The sequence below is a fragment of the Pristis pectinata genome, chromosome 1 (genome assembly GCF_009764475.1).
Source record: "Pristis pectinata isolate sPriPec2 chromosome 1, sPriPec2.1.pri, whole genome shotgun sequence".
NCBI lineage: Eukaryota > Metazoa > Chordata > Chondrichthyes > Rhinopristiformes > Pristidae > Pristis > Pristis pectinata.
Genome location: NC_067405.1, coordinates 128,593,180 through 128,616,395, shown reverse-complemented (window position 1 = coordinate 128,616,395; position 23,216 = coordinate 128,593,180). Strand labels below are relative to the sequence as shown.

Sequence of the window (23,216 nt, the reverse complement as noted above, 5' to 3'; positions counted from 1 at the left end):
CTTCCGGGTTGTGCTCAACTGCATCCGGGGTGTTGCTGGGGAGACGGCGCCGCGCGAGGGACAAGAGGGGCTCCGCCTGCCGGGCGCTGCGGACCTGCGGGGCCCCTCCGATCCGTCCCGCATCTCCAACCCACACACAGCACCACAACCTGCCCACTGGTTACTCTGTGACACTGTTTCTTTATTTCCTTTCTTAAAGTGCTTCTTTTTTAAAAAATCTTTCTTCACTAAGATTCAATCTTTTCAACAGTAAAGTGTCTAATTGTTCATCAGTATTTCTATGTCACTGCTTGTTCTTTTTCCAGATAACTCAAATGAGGAATCAATGCAGAAGACAGCAAACTTCTTTCTTCTCTGGATAAATCATGACTCAAACCTTTTAACTTGCCTCACTCCAGTCGTTTGAAGTGAACAGCTACTTTGAATTCAGGTGCAAGAGGCGAAAAGATAATCCATCTCCCAATGTGTAATCTATTGTGACATTTTGCCTGTACTTGATATTACTTTAACTACAACATTTTGATGATATCCTCCAGGTCTTTAACGCATCCAAGAAGCAATGGTATCCCAATAGGAAGATGGAAATCTATCTACTATAATCTTACATTTTTCAGTGCACTGAATGTATTACTTTTCAACATATGTTAAGAGCCAAACCTCAGAGAGGTTGAAGTACCATTCTCCACTGAGAAATCTAATGCTTAAGTTAGGCTAAAAAAAACCAGGAAAACACCAAGGTTTGTTTGTAGTTTGAGTTAAGTTATTACAGTTAAAAAAATCAATCAGGGCTGTAATTCATCTTCTGTGAATCCATTGGTTGAGCATGTGAATGATTTTGGCTGTGCGGCTCCCTATAATGAACCAGCCAAATAAGACTCATGTAAGGATTTGTGTGGAAGAAGTCATGGGTATTATTCAAGAGCGTCATCGTGCAATGGAATCATACCTCACTGGGGAACATATGTCTTTAGAAAGAGGGAGTGTAAAATTAGGGCAAATGTAATAATTTAAAATAAGTATTTGCTCAATTTTCCCAATTATGGAAGGAATCATTGTGTAACTAAAAATCACAGATCAGTCAATTTACTCCAATGCCAAATTGTTCATGCAGATTCTACAATGTTGTGATTAAGATTTTAGAGTCATCCAGCATAGAAACAGGCCCTTCAGCCCTCTAAATCCTTGCCAACCATCAAGCACCCATTGCAAGAGCTGTTTTCCACAATTATTTCAGTAAGCTTTGATATTAGCAGAAGATATTGTAATTTAACAGACTTCTCTCTTTGTGATGAGGCACAACATTACTAACAAGTAGGAATCAGTATACTATCAGTTAACTGGAGACGTAAGAGACTACAGATGCTGTATTCCAGAACAACACACAAAACACTGTAAGAACTCAGCAGGTCATGCAGCATCTATGGAAGTAAATGGACAATCAGTGTTTCGGGTAGAGTACAATATTTTGTACCAATGGCTAGGACTAGAGAGATAGAAAATGCAACTGGGCTTTATGTCCCTGAGCATCATCAAATGATGCCAATTGGTAAGTGTGTGAATGTGGATGTCAACTAAGAACGTATTTGGTATAGAGTAACAAAAGACTGCAGATGCTGGAATCGAGATGAAAAACACAATGATGCTGGAGGAACTCAGCAGGCCAGGCAGCATCAGTGGAGAAAAGCAGGCGGTCGATGTTTCAGGTCAGGACCCTTCTAGACTGAAGATAGGAAAAGGGGAAGCCCAATATATAGGAGGGAAAAGCAGAGCAGTGATAGGTGGACAAAAGAGGGGAGGTGGGTGGGAACAAGGTGGTGATAGGTAGATGCAGATGAGAGGTAGTGATAGGCAGGTGCGGGGGAGGTGGGGAGAGCAGATCCACTGGGGGATGGGTCAAAGGTAAGGAGAGAAAGGGAAAAAACGGGGTAGAAAAAAAGCACGAGGCCAGGAAAGGGAAGAAGTGAAGCATGGTGGGGGGGGGGGGGGTTGTGGGGAAGGAGGGAGTGGGAATTACTTAAAGCAGGAGAATTCAATGTTCATGCCATTAGGCTGCAAGGTTCCAAGATGGAAAATGAGTTGCTGTTCCTCCAGATTGCACTTGGAATTCTTCTGGCAGTGGAGGAGGCTGAGGATTGACGTATCAGCGATAGTGTGGGAGGGGGAGTTGAAGGGACTGGCAACGGGGAGATGCAGATCGCGGTTATGGACAGAGCGCAGGTGTTCTGCGCAATGGTCACCTAGTCTGTGTTTGGTCTCGCCAATGTAGAGGAGGCCACACTTGGAGCACCAAATGCAGTAGATGATATTAAGGGAGGTGCAGGTGAATCTCTGTCTCACCTGAAAAGACTGTTTGGGTCCCTGGATGGAGGTGGTGTAGGGGCAGGTGTTGCACCTACGGCGGAGGCAGTGGAAAGTTCCCGGGGTGAGAGCGGGATGGGTGGGGGGGGGGGGGGGAGAGGAGTGAACGAAGGAGTCGCGGAGAGAGCGGTCCCTGCGAAAGGCAGAAAGGGGTGGGGAGGGGAAGATATGCTTGGTGGTGAGGTCCCATTGGAGATGGCGGAAGTGGCAGGGAATGCTGTGTTGGATACGCAGGCTGGTGGGATGAAATGTGAGGACAAGGGGAACCCTATCCCTGTTGGGTCTGGAGGGGTGGGAGTGAGAGTGGAGTTGCGGGAAATGGCAGAGATATGAGTGTGAGCTCTCTCGACCACAGTCGAGGGGAAGCCCTGGTTAGAAAAGAAGTTGGACATCTTGGATGTCCTGTAGTGGAAAGCCTCATCATGGGAGCAGATGCGATGGAGGCAGAGAAATTGAGAAAAAGGGATAGCGTCCTTGCAAGAGACAGATGGGAGGAGCTGTAATCGAGGTAGCTGTGGGCATCAGTGGGTTTGTAGAAGATATTGGTGGATAAGGAATTTCCTGAGATTGAGACAGAAAGATCGAGGGAGGAGAGAGAGGTGTCAGAGATAGTCCAAGTGAATTGGAGAGCAGGGTGAAAATTAGTGGTGAAATTTATGAAACTGTCGAGTTCTGGCACACACAACCTCATCTTCACCATGGACGTCCAGTCCCTATATACTTCTATTCCCCATCACGACAGCCTCACCACCCTCCGCTTCTTTCTTGACCAGAGACAGAACCAGTCCCCTTCCACTAACGCTCTCCTCCGCCTGGCTGAACTTGTCTTCACCCTTATCAACTTCACTTTCGATTCCTCTCAGTTTCTACAGACCAAAGGTGTAGCCATGGGCACTTGCATGGACCCCAGCTATGCCTGGCTCTTCGTTGGCTATGTTGAGCAGTCTCTGTTCCAAGCCTACTCCGGCCCCATTCCTCAACTCTTTCTCTGTTATATTGACAACTGCATTGGTGCCACCTCTTGCACCCATGCAGAACTCGACAGTTTCACCAGTCCTGAAGAAGGATCCTGACCCAAAACGTTGACCACCTGCTTTTCTCCAAGGATGCTGCCTGGCCTGCTGAGTTCCTCCAGCATCATTGTATTTTTCTTGAATGTACTTGGTATGGTTGCCTAGGTTGATGCCCTTCCAAATACCATGCAGCATCTTTAGGTTTACATGTAATGGATATGTATTGGTTGTGTTCCTGGTACTGGCCATGAAACCGCACCCCAGCAGAAACCATTACTTTAAGAACAGGAGAAAAAGCCATGCAGTATTGGTATTGGTATTGGTTTATTATTGTCACTTGTACCGAGGTACAGTGAAAAACTTGTCGTGCATACCAATCGTACAGGTCAATTCATTACACAGTGCAGTTACATTGAGTTAGTACAGAGTGCATTGATGTAGTACAGGTAAAAACAATAACAGTACAGAGTAAAGTGTCACAGCTACAGAGAAAGTGCAGTGCAATAAGGTGCAAGGTCACAACAAGGTAGATCCTGAGGTCATAGTGCATCTCATTGTATAAGGGAACCATTCAATAGTCTTATCACAGTGGGGTAGAAGCTGTCCTTAAGTCTGGTGGTATGTGCCGTCAGGCTCCTGTATCTTCTACCCAATGGAAGAGGAGAGAAGAGAGAATGACCCGGGTGGGTGGGGTCTTTGATTATGCTGGCTACTTCACCAAGACAGCGAGAGGTATAGACAGAGTCCAAGGAGGGGAGGCTGGTGTCCGTAATGCGCTGGGCTGTGTCCACAACTCTCTGCAGTTTCTTGCAGTCCTGGGCAGAGCAGTTGCTGTACCAAGCTTTGATACATCCAGATAGGATGCTTTCTATGGTGCATTGGTAAATGTTGGTGAGAGTCAAAGGGGACAAACCGAATTTCTTTAGCCTTCTGAGGAAGTAGAGGCACTGGTGAGCTTTCTTGGCCGTATGAGGAAGCTGAATTAATATGATAATTAAATGTCTTTAGGAATTGAGTAATTTCAGTGAAGTATAGTGCTAATTCACAGTTAAAACACTGAATAATGACACAACTCATACTTAATATTTCAGGGCATTTCACAGAAGAGAAACAAAGACGGTGCAATATGAGGAAAGATGACCAAATCCTTGGCGAAAAACATGCTTCCAAAAATCTTTTAAAAGTGGGGGCAGCATCGAGCATGACATTTTGAAATAAGGCTGCAATGGCTAGATATTCTTTGGATTACCATTGTTTTTCCCCCACAGCTATCCCGCATGTGATACCAGTTCTAGGCATGATTCATAACTGTTTTACTTGGAGTGCTAGAAGTTTGATGTAACAATTCCAGATTATCACCAGAATTCACATTTTCCCCAAAGTGCCAGGGTTCTCATGATAAATTCTAGTTAAAATGGCAAAATATCCTATACAAGCATTGAAATAACTGTGGTCCACAATTCAGCAGAAACTTGTCGGTTACATATCTAGGTACATTCGCAACAGGGTTGTCTGCGAAGACGTTGCATTGCCCGGTGTCACAAACCCCAGCAATTTATTATTTCGATTTTACGTGAAGTACGTGCTTTCTCTAAACTGTCGGCATGTCACACTTCCTATTTTATTCCTATTTCCTATTTGTCGTAGGTTACTCTCAAGGATTTAGACCTTTCTTCTAATCCGGATTGAGTGACCATTGTCATGTATTTAAATGATTCATCCTCAGGAATAACCCCCATTTTGATCAACACGGGGAAGTTGAATGTGGTCACTAATCCACAAACGTCAACAGCTACGCAAAAGTCGCTGTCCAATAAATACTCCATAAAGACAATTCTAGTGAGGGACGCGCTATTCGACAAATGTAACCTTCGGGTAGAAAAAGACAGGTTTGGCTCCCAGTAAGTTTGTAAGTCTTCCAATGTTTGCCTTTGTGGTAACTATTCGGAACGTTTGCAATTAGCTCAAAACGTCTATTCATTTGAAGCAAATTACGATCGCAGGACGTCCCAGACACACGGCAGCCAATGAAGTAGTCCATTTGAGGTGTTATATTACTGGAATATCTACATTGGTAGATTACTCTGAATGCTCCCGAGGATCAGCTTGTTGGCTTCGTTCACCCGCCGATGACCTGAGAAGTTTGACCGGGGTGCTGGCTAAGAACGGGGAAAAAAATACCGAAAGTAATTGGTTTGACTTTATATTTACCCAGATAGTCAGCCAGAATTTCCCGTCAGATACGGAACTGAAGGTGGTATCCGTTTTCGCGGTGATGTTATTGCAATCTCGGGGTGCCCAGTAAATAGTTTCAGTGTCTTGCAAAGAGGTTGTTGAAGAAATGTTACATTTTTGATGGCTTCGGTAACACAAATGTTATCAAGTATTGATAATCGATGTTGTATTCTTATTTCCTCCAGTCCGCCATTCTATTTTCAGACAATATATTTATTAATTAATATGCTAATTGTTGTTTTAATATTGAATAATGTTGAGTCTAGCTTTCCAATATAGACGAACAAAATTGAAAGCTAATTCAGCACTTCAATAGGCTATATATTGCAAACTATATTGATCTTCACGAGTTAGTTTTACAAGTGCAATAGAGTTTTAAGTGGAGGTTCGAATTCCATTCGCACTGGCGTAATGCAAAGGAGGTTCTGTGTTTACACAACACTTTTTTTTAATCTCACTCCCGATTTTTTTACACTCAAAGCAATGTTACTCTGCGCTCACTATTGTTGTGTAGGAAACTCTGCAATCAATTTGCACACAGCAAGCTCCTACAGGCAACAAGGTGGCGATGTTGGCTGAGGGATAAATGCTAAATCTTCTCTTTAGCTGAAAGCAAAACTCGGGAATGTAAAAGGTGAAAACACCGTTTTTGTCCAAATAGCCAAATCTAGTTATTGGCCCAAAATTCGATAATACTTCTTTATATTCGTCTATTGATTTTCTCCATAAATGGCCGTTTGCAGTCCTCTTAAACTGATTGATGCTATTCAGGTTTGATCACTATCAATTCAAATTTTCCACATCCTCTGTGTGAAATTGTTATATGTAGGATCTGGTAGTCTAGCAGTTGACTTACTGGGCTTGAACTAGAGTTCTGGACCATCGATCCAGAGATATGAATTTGACCCCCCACCGTGGCAGACGGGGAATTCAAATTCAAGAAATTAAATCGATCTGGAATTAAACCTAATGTTAGTATTATTCATTATAAAACTATTGGATTGCTGGAGGAACTCAGCAGGCCAGGCAGCATCCAGGAGAAAAGCAGGCGGTCAACGTTTCGGGTCAGGACCCCTCTTCAGAACTGAAGATAGGAAAAGGGGATTCCAGCATCTGCAGTCCTTTGATTGTCGTGAAGAGTTTTTGGTTCACTGATGTCCTTCAGAGGGGAAAATCTACCGTCCTTACCTGATCCATATGTTACTCCAGATCTAATAATGTGGTTGACTTTTAACTGCCTCCGCAGTTTAGGAGCTAGCATTCATGTCCAGTGAACAAATATTTCTTGGGTCCTGATGAAGCGTCTCGACCCGAAATGTCGACTGTTTATTTCCCTTCATAGATGCTGCCTGACCTGCTGAGTTCCTCCAGCATGTTAGGTGTGTTGCTCCAGATTCCAGCATCTGCAGAATCTCTTGGGTCTCAATTTTTTTTAATGGTTTGTTCCTGTGAGATTTAGTCCACAATCCATAATTTGTCAGCCTGACTCTGAGAAACATCCAGGTAACGTGGTTGGAAATGTACAATTGCACAGCGGTTAAATATGCTGACTTGGTTAACTCAAGTTAACCGACTAGGCACAAGGTGAGTGAATTGAATGGATTTCGCTGGGCTCCAGTTTCCGTGATGCTAATGTGGGGATAGCGTTCTGAAACTGCTGCTAAAGCGTGTTTGGATATCCACTGATGAGTACATTCTTTTAATTAGAGGCCGCTTTTGACATCTGGAGGCTGAGACCTTGGCACTGTTCCCCATAATGCTACATTATTTCCTCTCAAGTGTGGATGGAAGCGCTAAATAGGTTTGAGATTATGGCTCTGAATACATTCTATTTACATTTCCATAGGAATGCAATCTGTGCACTCACACCACGGCCTCCAATCACGCTACCGCTATACTAACGCTGCAACAGTACCAGGAATCCATAGCGAAAAGCGAATCTCTACCATAAACTTATCGTGAAAAGTGCATATTCCTGAAATTAACCTCAGGCATAAAATTCTTACTGACCAACACAGATAACGCCCCTACATTTTTGTAAATAAGATCAGGCTGTCAAGAGATGAAGGCCCTGGGAGATATATTTTCTAAATGACAGTCGTGAGTACAGATTCTTGTTTAAATTTGATTCCTCCAGCATTTTGTGCGCTGCTCTAGATTCCAGCATCTGCAGAATCTCTTGTGTCTTTCATGTCAAATGTGCCCAGCTGATTATAAAGCGCCTTGGGATGTCTTTCACAGCTGGGTTCTGCCGCGCACCCGTTTGGTAACCGCTTCTTCCACCGCTATACTTCCCGCCCGGAGCGCCACCCTGTCCCTGAAATCAGTACTTAGTCCATGACTGTATCAACTTAAGCCTTGAACTTCTCCATTGCCCTTCTCGTCGTCTTTTCTTATGTCCATTTGCCAAAATCACGAATCCTTCTATTGGCGCGTTTTCTTGGTCAACCTGAACAATTTACAGGCATTGCAGCCAGCCACCGTCCATTTCAAGTTCTCCCTGCTCCAGCAGCTTGGGTTCAGAACTGTTGTTCTTGCTCCCTCTCCGGTCCCATTTAGAGTCGCAAGTGCCTCAGAACCGAGTTCTCGTCTACAGCACGGTTAGGCGTTAATGATTCGCGTCTAGCTCCTTGTCAGAAATACTGTTCTATAACTTTGCCATTTCCTTCAGGGGTTTTGCCAGAGATACTCTGCGTTTCCAACAGGTTGATTTTGTCCGATAATAACAGGTATTATACGTGAGACGGCTTAACGTACGTCCCTTACTTTGACACATCCTTATTCCAATATAGTTATTTTTTGAGTATGACGACACCTACTTAAGAGATTCTGCAGATGCTGGAATCTGGAGCAACACACACAAAAAGCGCTGGAGGAACTCAGCAGGTCAGGCAGCATCTATGAAGAGAAATACATCGATGTTTCGGGTCTAGACCCTTCATCAGTCGGGGCCAGGTCTCGGCCCGAAACGTCGACTGTTTATTTCTCTCCATAGGTACTGCCTGACCTGCTGAGTTCCTCCAGCATTTTGTGTGTGTTACCTACTTAACTGATTGTTTTTTTTAAATAAAGAGATTACTCCAAAAGTCCGTTAGCTAAGAGTCATTGTTGGACGAATCGAGGGCAAGAGAAGTCCTATGTTCTCTAAGTAAGTTTTTGTGACCCATGCGGTTTGTGAGGAGCCCTATACCATTTTAATTAGTATTATAAAAAGGTATAATATTAGTTACCCAATTGATAACAGTTTCTATGAATATATCCAATTGTTCGTTTCCAACAATAGATACTGCGTACGTTTTTATATATCTGTACATCAGATGCACAGAGATAAAAAAAAGTTTATAATGATTTGAGTATCCCAGAAATTTTGACTGCATAATCAAAAGCAGGGAAAGCTGCAACTCAACCTGTGGTTTTTAGCGTGAAATAGAGAGAAACTGCGGTATTGCAGAGATAGTGTTAAAACTGGAGTGCGTTGGGTTAATTGAATGTTTTTCTTATTTGGGGCGGTGGATTGCAGCCAGACAGGACACCTTTAAGGGGCGGGGGGAGATGTTGGTGTTGGGCAGCGACTCGGAGCGCCCCCTGTCGCAGCTGCCGCTATTTATTTCCCTTTCCCCAGTGCCGAGCGGAGCTGGTGATCTCAATGAACTGAGTGGGGGGTTTGTTTGGTGAGGGGGGCAAAATCTGGCAGCAGGCGATCGTCGGTCTCTGTCTGGCCCTACTTCCCTCCCTTGTGTGCGTGGCCGAAGACTCGGCTGGATGTCCGCGCTGCGCTGAAGGCAGCCCGCGGTGTGTGGGCCGGACCGGACCGGGACTCAGTGCACGGAATTAAGCGGAGCGGAGAAGCGCCTGACTCAAAGCCCAGGCGCCGCTATCAGCGCACACTCCCGGGTTTGTGATGAGCCGGCACTCGGCATCGATTTAGGTCTTTATACTTTGCGTGCTTTTTTTCTATTTTTAAAGAAATGATTTTGTAGTATTTCCTGGATATCATGGATTGGAAGGAAAATGTATATGCAGAAAAATATACACATTTAACTGAGGCTAGGAGAAAGTCGCTCTTGATCAATACTGCAAACGGAGGATGTAAATGCAATGTTTTTTTAAGGAAGGGGTTAATATTTTCTGGCTGCGCGGTTGCATTTTACCATTTGGCTTATCCAACTTCTCCCCTCTTCCTCTCTCCCCCCCCTTCTTCCCCACCCCCCATCTTTCCACCCCTTCCCTCCCGTTAAACCATTCATTTGCAGGTTTGCTAACCTACACACAGTTTAGATTTTACTTCCGCACTTGTTCGCCTTGAAGATGCAGACCTGGCTTAAAGGCAAGCGAGTCGGATACTGGCTGAGCGAGAAGAAGATCAAAAAGCTGAATTTCCAGGCCTTCGCGGATCTTTGCAGGTAAGCATAAGATCCCCTCCTTTACCCCTCTTTTTTTAAAAAAAATTGAAATGAATTGGTCGGGGCAGGGCTTGGGGATGGCAAGCAGGAAATAACGCCTGGCTGATGTAAGGCAGCAGCAGTAAGAACTCCCATGTGCAAGTCTGCTCTCCACCGCCAGCCCAGCCTTAAAGAGGGAGGGAGAGTCAGCAATAATCATTGATCTGCAGCACAGCGGCAACGCTCATTGCGCGGGCTGAGGGCTGGGTTTGCTACATGCTAATCCCCTGCACTGAAATAAAAGAATGAAGACATAGGATCAAAAGACCTTGCTGCTTTTTCTTAAGTAGATGCAGAATATTACCAACCCCCTTCTCTGTCTTTCCTCTCCCTGCCACCGTGGGGGTTTTGAAAATCGCCGTGAAAGAGGAAGTTTTATTTTAAAGAATGGAGAAAGTGATTCTGGACGTAGAAATGCACGAGGTTGGGGTGGATGAGAGCCGATTGCTCGCAGCAGGCTGCAGAGCCGATGGCCCAGTACCCAGTGATACACTTTCCCTTTATGGTGAGCCTTGAGGATGGTGTTCAGAGGCGCAGCGATCTCCATGTTGGTTAAAAATGTAGCATTGCCGCCTTAGAACCCAAGTCTGAAGTTAGCATTAATGTTCTGCCATATATAGTCAACCCTCTGAGTAGTTGTATTACTGCAAAACCATCTCTTATAAATGACCCCTTATTTAATCTGTGATTGGACTCTGATCTTTGTGCTTCCACTATGATGCACTTTAAGCCCCATTTATCAAGATTGTAAGTCAATAATAATAAGGGCTAGATTGGACCAGTTTACAATCTCTGACGCAGACCTTTGGTATATGACTTAGTCTGAAGTTGATGTTGGCAGGCTTTCAAAATTGATCTTGTCAATGTGCTTTGAATTTTATTGGAGCTGTATGTTTTACATGAATTGTACAGAATCTGTGAAATCCATCAAGTCTTGCTATTAACCAGAGCTAATTTACAACTGCATCCGTTAGAATAGCAACAATTTGGCATTTATCTTGAAATCTTTAATATGGTAAAATATTAACAGGTGCAGTATCAGCCCTGTGAAAGGCCTCTTAGATTAAAAAAATTCTAATGTACTTAAATTGGACATTAAAGTGTGAGATGGGGGAAAAAAAACAAAATGCAGGAAACAATCAGCAGGTCAAGCAGTATCTGTAGAAATAGAAACACACTTAATGATTTGGGTCGAAGACTTTGTCAGAGAACCTGAAATACCAGGATTGTTTCTCCTGCCACAGGTACTGCCTGACCTACTGACTTGCCAGCATTTTCTGTTTTTATTTCAGATTTTCAGCATCTACAGTTTGATGTTCATTGAAGTGTGAGATAACTGGACATTAGGTTGTGTGGCATCTGATTTTTTTTTGCTGCTTCCAGCACAATACACAGTGGGCACTTATTGCACTTGAAGCCATAATTTCTTGTTTATTATTTTTCCCAAAGGCAGTGTTAGTTTAGTCGGGAGCTTTAATAAAACAGGTAATGCTGGAATTACTCTGCAGGTCAGTTAGTTTCTGTGGAGAGAGAACATTCTGATGAAAAGTCATTGAGCTGAAACATTACTTCCTTTTCTCTCTTCCCAGATGCTGCCTGCTTTGTTGCTTATTTGCAGGATTTCCTGTTTTGTTTCAGATTCCAGCTTTTACAGTAATTTACTTTTGGGTGTTTCTAATTCTTTGCATCAGTAAAATGAACACCAACAAACGTCTTTTTTTGAGAATTGTGAGAGATAGAAAATTGAAGTCCACGGAACCTGGCGTGGAGAGGTGACATTCTGGGATTTTAAAACCACAGTCACATCAGATTACCGCTGGAAGCTGATTTCTGGGTGCGATAAATGTGTGTTAGTTATTGTCATGATAGTTGTTATTAAAGAAAGAGAGACTAGCATTCATGTAGCATTTTCCTGCCCCATTTTTGACATCCTAATGTGCTTTGCTATAAATGAATTATAATTGTACTTTAAACTCCACTGTAAACAAAAAAGTCCACTGTCATTCATTTTCAACCTATAATTTGAAATTTGATCTAAAATCCTGTGAAAACTATGAAGCCCCTTCAATGATGAAAGGAGCCCAGGACAATACATTTTGCTATTCCGACCAGGATCTGAGATATTTTTCAGCAGAGGCCCTTTAAACTCTCCAAAACTAATGAATCTTAGTTTATTAGAATGTTATATAATGAATACTTACAGTATGTCATTTTCAATGACTTCCAGGACTTATTCTGGTGAGCAAACATTCTATGGTAGCACGGACCTGTCATGAGTTTTTGTGATATGCAGTGCTTGAGGTCTGAATATCTGTGGACTAGACAATTAATTAATGAAATTTCTCTTGAGGGGCAATTTGATGTGGATTTTGTGGATGGGTAAAATCATTGTCAGATTAGAATAGAAGTCATTTGAAAGTCTGCCAGGTTAAAGAAACATTGGTGGTACCAGCTTTCTGGACCCTACCCTCTGACAACCTCCTGCTTCTCTATCTCCTTCCTCATGATGCCTACCTCCTGAGTAAGATTTTTGGTCACCTATCCTGATAAGAAGTAAAAGCAGGAGAAGGCTATACAGCCCCTCCAGCTTATCGTTTCATTCATTGGGGCCACGGGGGATGGATTTATAGATTTTTTTTTCTTCCTCCAGTGTCAAAGATGTATCTGCTTTGAATATGCTCAATGACCTGAGCATCCATAGTCCTCTGAAATAGAGAATTCCAATTATTTACAACCCTATTCGTCCAGAACTTTCTCCTCACCTCTGTCCTGAATGGCTGATTCCTTAACCTGAGACTTTGCCCCCTGTTTCTTGATTCCGATAACCTCTCCACCTCCAAACCCACTTGGAAAGAAATGCCTCAGTGCAATTGCCTCCCTCCGAAACTCCACGGAGGATAGGCCAAATAGCTTTTGGATGTTTTACAGTGTTCAAGGTGTGATCTAAGTAGAAGTTCTTCTACTTAGAAGAGTTCATCTGCTCTTGTGAATTGAGGTTAAAATGGTTTCTATTGTGGCAGCTGGTTGAGTGGCTTTTGAAGCAGGCTGCTAATACAGCCCAAGAATTTGTGTGGCATCGTCATCATAGTCTGCTGAGCAGCAGTGATCCTTACCTTCCTGTGTGCTTCACAAACATGGAAAATGTATAACTAGTGTCACAAAGCACTGAAAAGCACCACCAACTGTGTTCACAAAAACCTCAAAATCCATTGATGGTCAGGTGAACCGATGCCAGCGCCCTTTCCCAGGCCGACATCGAGGATTACACCACACTTAGCCAGCTCTAGTGGGTACTTACTCAGGGTTGAGCATGAGTGCTTCCTCTCCAGTTCCGCAGCTACTAAGATGTCTGAAAAAACCTGTGCAGGATCCACTTTGTCATGGATAGGTGATGGGGCAGGCAGATGAGCGGTTTGTGATGTTGAGTCCTCCTTCCTCTGGTTTGCTCGACCTCTGCGTCTTCCCTTAGTTGATCAGTACCTTCCAAGACATCTCCATTTTGAGCAGTCATGGAGCCAGGGTTCCCAGGAGCCAGTGAAGATGTTTGATTTTTGTTTCTCTGAAGGATTTTGAGGATGTTCTTGAAGCATTTTATTTGTCCCTCTGGAAATTGCTTGCTGTGATGAACCTTGGCATTTAGTGTCAGGTACATGGACAGTGTGGCTGTCCCTCTGGAACTGGTTGAGCATGGTCCAAGCCTCAATGTTGGCCTTGTAGAGGACACTAACTTTGATTCACCTGGCAGTGTATTTGGAGGATTTTGTGGAGGAAGTTGGTGTACATCTCCAGTGCTTTGTTGTGCCTATTTTAGGTTGTCCATGTTTCTGAACCATTAAGGAGTGGGGGTGTGGTGGGGGGAGGAGTCACTGCTGTTCGGCAGACTGTGAGCTATGTGCCGGATGTGAGGTTTAAGGCTGCGAGCACTATTATTCAGTTGGCCAAAGGTTGAACTGATGCACTAAAGGTTGTAGTGAATCTTGACGTTGATGCCTGTCTTCACTGAGAAATGACTCCTGAAACACAGATTGTGATCCACCTTTTCCAGGACCTTGCATTCATTTTGAGTGACTATTAATATTGAAGTGATTTCATCAACACCAAAAAGCACTTCAACATCAGTCAGGTAACTAGCTTTATCTTGAGTTTAATAGGATCCCCCCCCCCCCCCCCTCCAGCACTGAGCTGTCTCTTGCTGTACCTTAGTACATGTGACAACAATAAACTAATACCAATACCAAAACTGGGTGAGATCTGGAAGTACATGGTTTCTGTCCAGAGCAGAATACTTCAATATTCACTATTCTCTAAATAAATGAAATTACTCATTTTGACACAGGAGATCAATTGGGTCAGAGCAGTCTTCTGTATCTCCTTACGACATAGAAGGAGGCTGTTTGGTCTGTCAAGTTTTTGCCAGCTTGGTGCAATTCCATTCCCTCACTAACTTTCTCTGTAACCTGTTGTCCCCAAGTTTTGCGTTAAGCACCTTTGCTCCATCCACCGGAACAGCCAGGATCTTCTGATGGCCAACCATTTTAATTCCACTTCCCACTCCCGCAGTGACATGTCTGTCCACGGCCTCTGCTACTGCCAAGTTGAGGCTGAATGCAGGTTAGGAGAATATCACCTCACATTCCTTCTTGGTAATCTGCAACCTGTCAGCATCAACATCAATTTCTCCAACTTCTAGTAACCACTCCCCCCGTTTTACAACCCCACCCCCCCTTTTGGTTTTTCCTTGTCCTTCTGGCCCTTTTTACCCCTTCTCCTCCCCCCCCCCCCCAACAACCTGCCCCTCACCCACACCTTCCTCCTCCTGGTTCCCCACCTCCTTCCCTTTATTCCATGGTCAACTGTCCTTTCCTATCAGATTCCATCTTGTTCAACCCTTTGCCTCTTCCACCTATCAGCTCCCAGCTTCTTGCATCATTCTTACTCCCCTCTCCTCCTCCCCGCCCCCACCTACCTACCTTCCTCTCACCTGGATTCACCTATCACCTGCCAGCTCCTGCTCTTCCCCCTCCCCCCACCCTTTTATTCTGGCTTCTGCCCTCTTCCTTTCAGTCCTGATGAAGGGTCTCGACCCAAAATGTCAACTGTTCACTTCCCTCCATAGATGCTGCCTGACCTGTCGAGTTCCTCCAGCACTTTGTGTCCCCGAGTTTTCATTAATTCTGCCACTCACCTCAGTTGAAGCAATTTATAGTGGCTAATTAATCTAACAATCAGCCTGATGGGGGAAACTAGAATATCCAGAGGAAACCGACTTGGTCACAGAGGAAAAAGTACAGACTCCATACAGAGAGTACCGGAGGTCAGAAAGCCTAGTCACTGGAGCTTGAGGCTGCAGTTCTGCTAGATGTGCCACTGTGCTACCCTTTGGGGGAGATATTTAACAAAATATGGCATAGGAACTCCTGGCAGATGTCTAGATGATACTGTCTGTGCAGCATTGTACTAAGTTTTTTTTTCCTCAGTGTTCTTAAAGAATTTAAATGTTGTGTACCCTAACTGACAAGCAAATAGATTTTTTTTTACATCAGTTGACCCTACTGTACAATGTGGAATGGAGTCTTTGTTATGTATAAATTTCAATTTAATTTTTAATTGCTTTCAGTTGGACATAATTTGCTGTCAGTGGACCTCTATATAAAGTAACCTCCTGCCATAGATCATAGAACAGTACAGTACAGCACAGGAACAGGTCCTTCAGCCCACTGTCTGTGCTGACCATGAAGCCAAATTAAACTAACCCATTTATCTGCACATGATCCATATCCCTCTATTCCCTGCCTGTTCATGTGCCTGTCTAAATGCCTGTTAAACGTTACCCCCACCACCACCCTCACCCTTTCTGGCAGTGTGTTCTAGGCACCTACCACTGTGTATGTGTGCTTTTTTTTTAAATTGCCTCATAAATTTCCTTTAAACTTTCCTCCACTCATCTTAAAGCTTTGCCCTCTATTATTTGATATTTCCACTATGGGAAAATGATCTACCTACCTGCTCCATGCCTCTTCTAATTTTATATACTTCAATTAGGTCTCCTCTCAGACTCTGACACTCCAGAGAAAAACAATCCAAGTTTCTCCAACCTCTCCTTGTAGCTAATACTCTCTAAATCAGGCAACATCCTGGTGAACCTCTTCTGCACCCTCTCCAAAGTCTCCACATCCTTCCTGTAATGGGGTAATGAGAATTGCACACAATACTCCAAATGTGGCCTGACCAAAGTTTTATATAGCTGCAACATGACTTCCCAGCTTTTATACTCAACATCCCCACTGATGAAGGCAAGTATGTTGTATGCCTTGCGTTGCCACTTTCAGAGAGCGATGGACTTGCGCCCCAAGATCCCTCTGTACATCAGTGCCCCTAAAGGTCCTGCCATTTGCTGTGTACTTACGCTTGACCTCCCAAAGTGCAACACCTCATATTTAGAGTCATAGAGTCTTACAGCGTGGAAACAGGCCCTTCGGCCCAACTCGTCCATGCCAACTGTGTTGTCCAGAGAGCTAGTCCCATCTGCCTGTGTTTGGCCCATAGCCCTCTAAACCTGTCCTATCTATGTACTTACCTAGATGGCTTTTAAATGTTGCCAATGTGCCCGCCTCCACTACTACTTCTGGCAGCTCATTCCAAATACGCACCACCCTTTGCATGAAGGAATTGCCCTGTCCCTTTTAAATCTCTCACCTCTGCTCTTAGGCCTATTCCCTCTTGTTTTTAGCACCTCCTCCTTAGGAAAAAGACTATTACTTTCACCCTGTCTATGCCCCTCATGACCTTATATACCTCTGTCAGATCACCCCTCAATCTCCTACGTTCCAGGGAATAAAGACCTAGTCTGCACAACCTTTCCTTGCAATGTAACTCATTTGGATTAAACTCTATTTGCCATTTCTCCACCCGAATCTCCAACTGGTCTATATCCTTCTATATTCTTTGACAGCCTTCTTCACTATCCACAACTTCACCAATTTTTGTGTCGTCTGCAAACTTGCTAATCAGCCCATGTGCTCTGGCTCATGTTGGCTGCTAATGCGTAATCTGTGATAGAGAATGAAACATCGACACAGAGGGCACAAAGTTTTGTAAAACCCTACTGTAAGTGAATTTATATTTACTTTTTGGATACTTGGAATTTAGACCAACACAAATGAACAAAATTGGTTATAATTAAGTATCGCACATTATGGGACAAATTGATGCTTGCATCATTTTGTTGCATGTGTGCTTATTTCAGATTCTAAGAGCACCTGATAAGGTACAGACTGTTGTGTTTGGCTAGGGGACACATTTGTAACTTCAATACAAACCTGTAGTTCCCCATCACACATTTTTCTAATTCTTCTTTTGAAAGCACTGATTCATGAAAGGTTGTGAAATTGTGGGAGCTGGCTATTTGAGTGACAGTTCTGAGCCAAGGCTGTGTGTGTAAGCAGGATATTTAACGGATCCTGTTCCCTTTCACCAAGTACTATGTGATAGTCATCATGAGTTGCAGAACTCAATTGATTTTTCTCCCTTATCCAGACTAGCAGAAATGCCCCCTCATAGCTGCCCTCCCAGAGAGTGACTGGTACACCCTAGGTCACTTGGGTCATGCGGCTCATTACCACATCAGGCATTGCATTAATCATTGGGGGAGCTAAAACTCATTACAACTGTTCTCCCACAACACAGCATTCCTTAGCAGGAGTTTGTCTACCACCCACATTCTCTTGTAGAGACCAACTGCACATTTTAAAACCCACTGGAATGATACCACCTCCCTCTATTTATGTCATTTGGGGAAGCTAACAAGTGAAGTACAAACAGTGGCAAAAGTTGAATCAGTATTTTAATCTAGAGTGCTTCTTTTTGAATAAATATGAGAGCTTTTTGTATATTCAAGAGCAAACCTGTTATTTTTATGGCTCTTTTCTGTGTACCTTTTATTTACAGTACTGAATAAATGGCTTCTTTTCCCCCTCTGTGGGGAATAAGCCAGTGTTAACTTTTCATGGGGATGATCTTTCATCGGGTATGGGAGAAGTTGGAGAAAGCGTGGACTTACGATTATCCATGGTAATGGAGGGGAGTGCAAAACAGACTAAGAGTTATGAGATGTGTTCCTCAGTACTTTTATTGAACTTAGCACAGTACAGGCCCTTCGGCCCACAATGTTGTGCCGACATTTTATCCTGCTCTAAGATCTAGCTAAACCTTCCCTCCCACATAGCCCCCTATTTTTCCATCATTCATGTGTCTATCTAAGAGTCTCTTAAATGTCCCTAATGTATCTGCCCCCACAACCTCTGCTGGCAGTGCGTTCCATGCACCCACCACTCTCTGTGTAAAAGAAAAAAAATACACAACAGCTTACCCCTGACATCCCTCTTATATCTTCCTCCACTCACCTTAAAATTATGTCCCCTCATGTTAGCCATTGTCCCCCTGGGAAAAAGTCTCTGACTGTCCACTCGATCTATGCCTCTTATCATTCTTGTACACCTCTATCAAGTCACCTCTTATCTTCCTTCTCTCCAAAGAGAAAAGCCCTAGCTTGCTCAACCTATCCTCATAAAATATGCTCTCTAATCCAGGCAACATCCTGGTAAATCTCCTCTGCACCCTCTCTAAAGCTTCCACATCCTACTTATAATGAGGTGACCAGAACTGAACACAATACTCCAAGTGTGGTCTGACCAGAGTTCTATAGAGCTGCAACATCACCTCACGGCTCTTGATTTGGGGAGATTTCACAAGTGATACTTAAATGAGCACCAGCCAGGAGGAAGGTGGGCTGCCCAGGTGCTGCAGCAAAGAGGCCAGCATATACAGGTGATTGGAGAGTTGGGTCCAAGGCTAATACTCAGGGTCAGGGTGGGGCACAGTTAATCTGCAAATTTGAAACTGCAGCAAGATAATCGGGAGTTGATTGTAAAGGAAGGTTTAAGATGCACATGAAGATGCGGGGTGGTTGTGCCAGAGGGCAGGAAAAGACAGAAGGGAAGGTTTCGATGGGATGGATGGCAAGAACAATTTAATAATGAGGGCTGATAGGGCAAAGTGAGGCAAATAAAGTAACTAAGCATTCGTCCAGAGGAGGTTTAACTGGGAGACACTGACTTGTTATCTGAAATTGTTGTATTGGGAAAGCTGCAAATGTGCCTGGTTGAAAAGTCAATTGCTGTGCTTGGGGTTAACTCAAGATTTTGGGCAGTCTGGCAGTTTTGATTTTGAAAATTCCACTTCACTCCTTGCCATAGTGAAATCTGGACCCATGACATCTGGCTGACTATTCCGGTACCATAAGCAGTTAGCCACCATATCCTGATTAAATAAGGAACTAATGTTTTATAGGTATTGTTTTATGGAAATTGTGTTCCAGGACACTGGTTTCTCTTTGCTTTGGTTCGTGCAAGCAGGGAAACAAGGTCTCCTGAGTGTGACTTCCTCAGTATTGCTCTGAAGTGTTGGTATGTGCTCTTGACTCCACATCTACAACCTTGGGACTTGGTGATAAGAATGCTGTCAACTGACAGAGCTTAATCTCTATCCAAGGCAATATATCCTACCAAAGGAGTGAGTGAGGTCCAGAACCAATCAGAATTAAATCATGGCATCATCATCATGGCTGAAAACCAAAGAATTCATGACACACTTTTTTTTCTTTTATTGGATTCAGGAAATCAAATGTTCCAGAGTTAAGGTTATCATTTTAAACTGCTGTATAATGTCACTTACTTAGAATTGGTACAGTGCAGAAGGAGGTCATTTGGCCCATTGTGTTCATACTGGTTCAATATTTTTCTATAATTTTGATAAGTCCAGGATAAGAACAGAGGCAGGTGAACTTGATGTCAGGTAAATATATCTAGTATAATGCTGGAAAAGTGCAGCTGTAGTGGGTGAATATATGTAAATACGTTTTTACTTACTTTGCTTTTTACCAAATAGGCCAACAGAAAACTATAGGGAATGATAAGTTGATAACCTGACATCACTGTCCTCACTAAAAGGGTTAAATCAACATTTTGCCTGTACTAGGCTGACCCTTTGGACTATAGAAGATTAAGGGATGATAAAAGATTAATTGTAGTGATTGCAATGATAAGAAGATTTGATAGGGTAAATGGGAGAAAAGTACTTTTTTTTAGTCAGGAGACAGCAGGAAAACACTATGTATGGTACTGCTACTATCTCCCACTTGAAGTTCAGTTCCTTGTGTGTAGCGTTATAGGTTAGAAAATAAGTCAGTGGCTCTGAGCACTTCATATTGCCACACATTAGTAAAGGTACTTTGGGCTTTGAGGGAGCTTGCTATAGATTTACTGGAACCATGGGCTAAAGTATAATGAGATATTGCGCAACCTGAGGATCTAATCCCTAGAATTGGAGTCAGTAGATGATTTATTTGATCAAAGTTTTCAATATATTGGAGGGAAAGGATAAAGTAGATTGAAAGTATTTCCACTGCTTGGAAGCCAAAGATTACAGGGCTTCGTTTAAAAAAAAATTAGAGCCATCTTTTTCAAGAGTGAAACTGTAATCACTTATCATCGAAGGGCATGGTAGAAATTTTGTGCTTTCTTTTGCAATTGATGCTATGTCAGTTATTAACATTTTGATAACCAAAGGTAAATTTAAAACTATCATCGTTATTGTGGGTGTAGAGTTAGTGGGATCAGGGCTGATCTGTGAGCAAAAGGTAAAATAAGCTCAAGGGCTAAATACCCAAATCTTGTCCCCTGTTTTGAAATTTGATTTCAAAAGGCTCTTATCCTGTTGAGGGAACACATTTGGTGTAGGAGTGAGTGTAACTTGTGCCTGAGTGAGTGTTTACCAAACACTGAGGAATGCTGAATTACTAGATGGTTTATGACAAAGTAGTAGTCCCTGTAGACAAAAAACTCTTTACATTTGTATAATTAGAAAGCTGGAAGCTTCATTGTAAAGGCTTATTGTGATGGTACCCAATAAGAATTACTCTTATTTACTTCTGAGAGGAATTTTTTTTAATTGCTCTAAGAATGTAACACCGGGCACCTGTATAATCAGTGGCCTAAGTTTGCCCTAATTGCTGCATGCATCCTGATTATAACGTGCAGACACGTGGATATTTCTAGTGAGAAATGAATGATAATGATCAGTGGTTAACACATAATTAAGTGCATCTTGCAACTTCAGCTGAGCTCCTCAAGACCTTTGAATGTCTTTGAGTCATTTTGGCATTAAACATCGTTTCTGAGATGTTATTTCTGATTTCACAATCACGGATAATAATGGATGAAGAAAACCGTTTGACGTTTAATTGTTTATTCCTCATGTACTTTGTTGTGATGTCCAGTTGCTTCTTGTGTGTTTCCAGGGCTTTTGGATCCTGCTCTGTGTGGAATTCCCACAAACTGTTAACTGTGGGCGGCATGGTAGCATAAGCGGTTAGCGTAATGCTATTAACAGCGCCAGCGACCTGGGTTCAATTCCCGCCGCTGTCTGTAAGGAGTTTGTATGTTCTTCCCGTATCTGTGTGGGTTTCCTCCGGGTGCTCCAGTTTCCTCCCACATTCCAAAGATGTACAGGTTAGGAGCTGTGGGCATACTATGTTGGCGCTGGAAGAGTGGTGACACTTGCGGGCTGCCCCCAGCACATTCTTAGCAATGCAAAAAGACGTATTTCACTGTGTTTCAATGTACATGTGACTAATAAGTAGATATCTTAACTCTCGACATAGTCTATTACTTGATTAGACCCCTTGATTTGACCCACATTTCAATTTGAAGTAATATTATAGAATACTTTTCTATATCTTTTCAATAATCTGTGTAAATTACCTCCTTCATACTGTTTGACTGTGGAAGATTTTATTGTTGGGGAATGGATGGTCTATGAAATATCAATATGAGACTAGTGGACAGGAGAAGTCCACCTGGTCCATCAAGACAGACAGTCATGATGCTTGAGTCTTCCAGGATAAACAAGTCCCCTGCCCAATGCCAGTCACCCACCAGCAGCTTTACAATCTCTTGGGAGAATGCAGAAAAGAACACAAGAAAATAGGAGCAGGAGTAGGCCTTCAAGCTAGCCCCACCATTTAATATGATCATGGCTGATTTATGCTGATCTCAGCTTTTCTTCTGCACCACTTCTCCACACCCCTTTATTCCTCGATCTATCAAATATTTATCCACCTCCTTTTTAAATACTTTGAATGATTCAGCTTCCACCACCCGCTGGGACAGAAAATTCCAGAGATTCAACATTCTCTGCAAGAAGAAATTTTTACATACCTCAGGTTTAAATAACTGGCCCCTTTTCTTGTTGTTATGTCCCCTTGTTTGAGACCTTCGCACTAGAAAAATCTATTGAAAAACTCTAAGCTAATAATGGAATTGGAATAACCCAGGAGGTGCATTGGGTCTGCTTATAATCTAATATTTTCCTTTTGCAAGTCAGGAGCAAATAGAGTCAATTTATGAGGATGTTGTCGGGACTGGAAAATTGCAGCAATGAGAAAGTTCAGATAAGCTAGGTTTGTTTTCTTTGGTATCAAGGAAGTTGACAGGAGACTTAATTGAGGTGTATAAAATTATAAGAGGCCTAGATACAGTGAGCAAGAAGGACCTAGTTCCCTTTAGAGAAGGGATCAAAAATCAGGGGGGGGACAAACTTAGAGTAATTGGTAGAAGGATTAGAGAGGAGAAGAAGATATTTTCACCCAGAAGGTGGCAGGGATGTGGAACTCAAGAGATGGTGGAAGCTGAGACACTCAGTAAGTTTAAACAGTGCTTGATGTGAACCACAGGGCTGGAAGGCAGGAGCAGGCTGGGCAGCTTTTGTTTTTGATTGATATGAACACATTGGGCCAAATAACAGCCTTCTGTGTTGTGGAATCACTGAACATCCACCTCTGGCCCAGTCCAGAATTGCGCAGCACTTTTGAAGATGTATAGAGTCAACACTTGATGCACAGGGTAGCAACTTGTTCTTCCACTAGGAAAGGAAGTCCAACCTAGATCCACGCTTGCCCAAATTTGACAGGAATATCAGGACTTGAATGTATGACAGAAAGAAAAGAATCTGCTCTACTATCAAATTACCCAGCTCTGTACATTATTAAAGTGAAAAGCAGTGTTTAGCCTATTTGAGTAAATAAGGCTGACGAAGCTGGGAGTTATTATAG

The 23,216-nt window shown here is 43.0% G+C and overlaps 1 protein-coding gene across 3 annotated transcripts in view; it reads left to right on the top strand.

Moving 5' to 3' along the window:
• Positions 1-9,169: 9,169 nt before the first annotated feature.
• Positions 9,170-23,216, top strand: part of itpk1a (inositol-tetrakisphosphate 1-kinase a) — a 188,311-nt gene continuing 174,264 nt past the window's right edge. The window contains exons 1-2 of one of the 3 annotated variants that reach the window (XM_052019467.1): positions 9,170-9,500; positions 9,860-10,009. In XM_052019467.1, the coding sequence (XP_051875427.1) occupies positions 9,915-10,009 (95 nt within the window). In that variant the 5' untranslated portion in view covers positions 9,170-9,500; positions 9,860-9,914. Of the gene's footprint in view, positions 9,535-9,859; positions 10,010-23,216 lie in introns of all 3 variants that reach the window. The other 2 variants (XM_052019478.1, XM_052019459.1) reach the window with 2 other exon arrangements.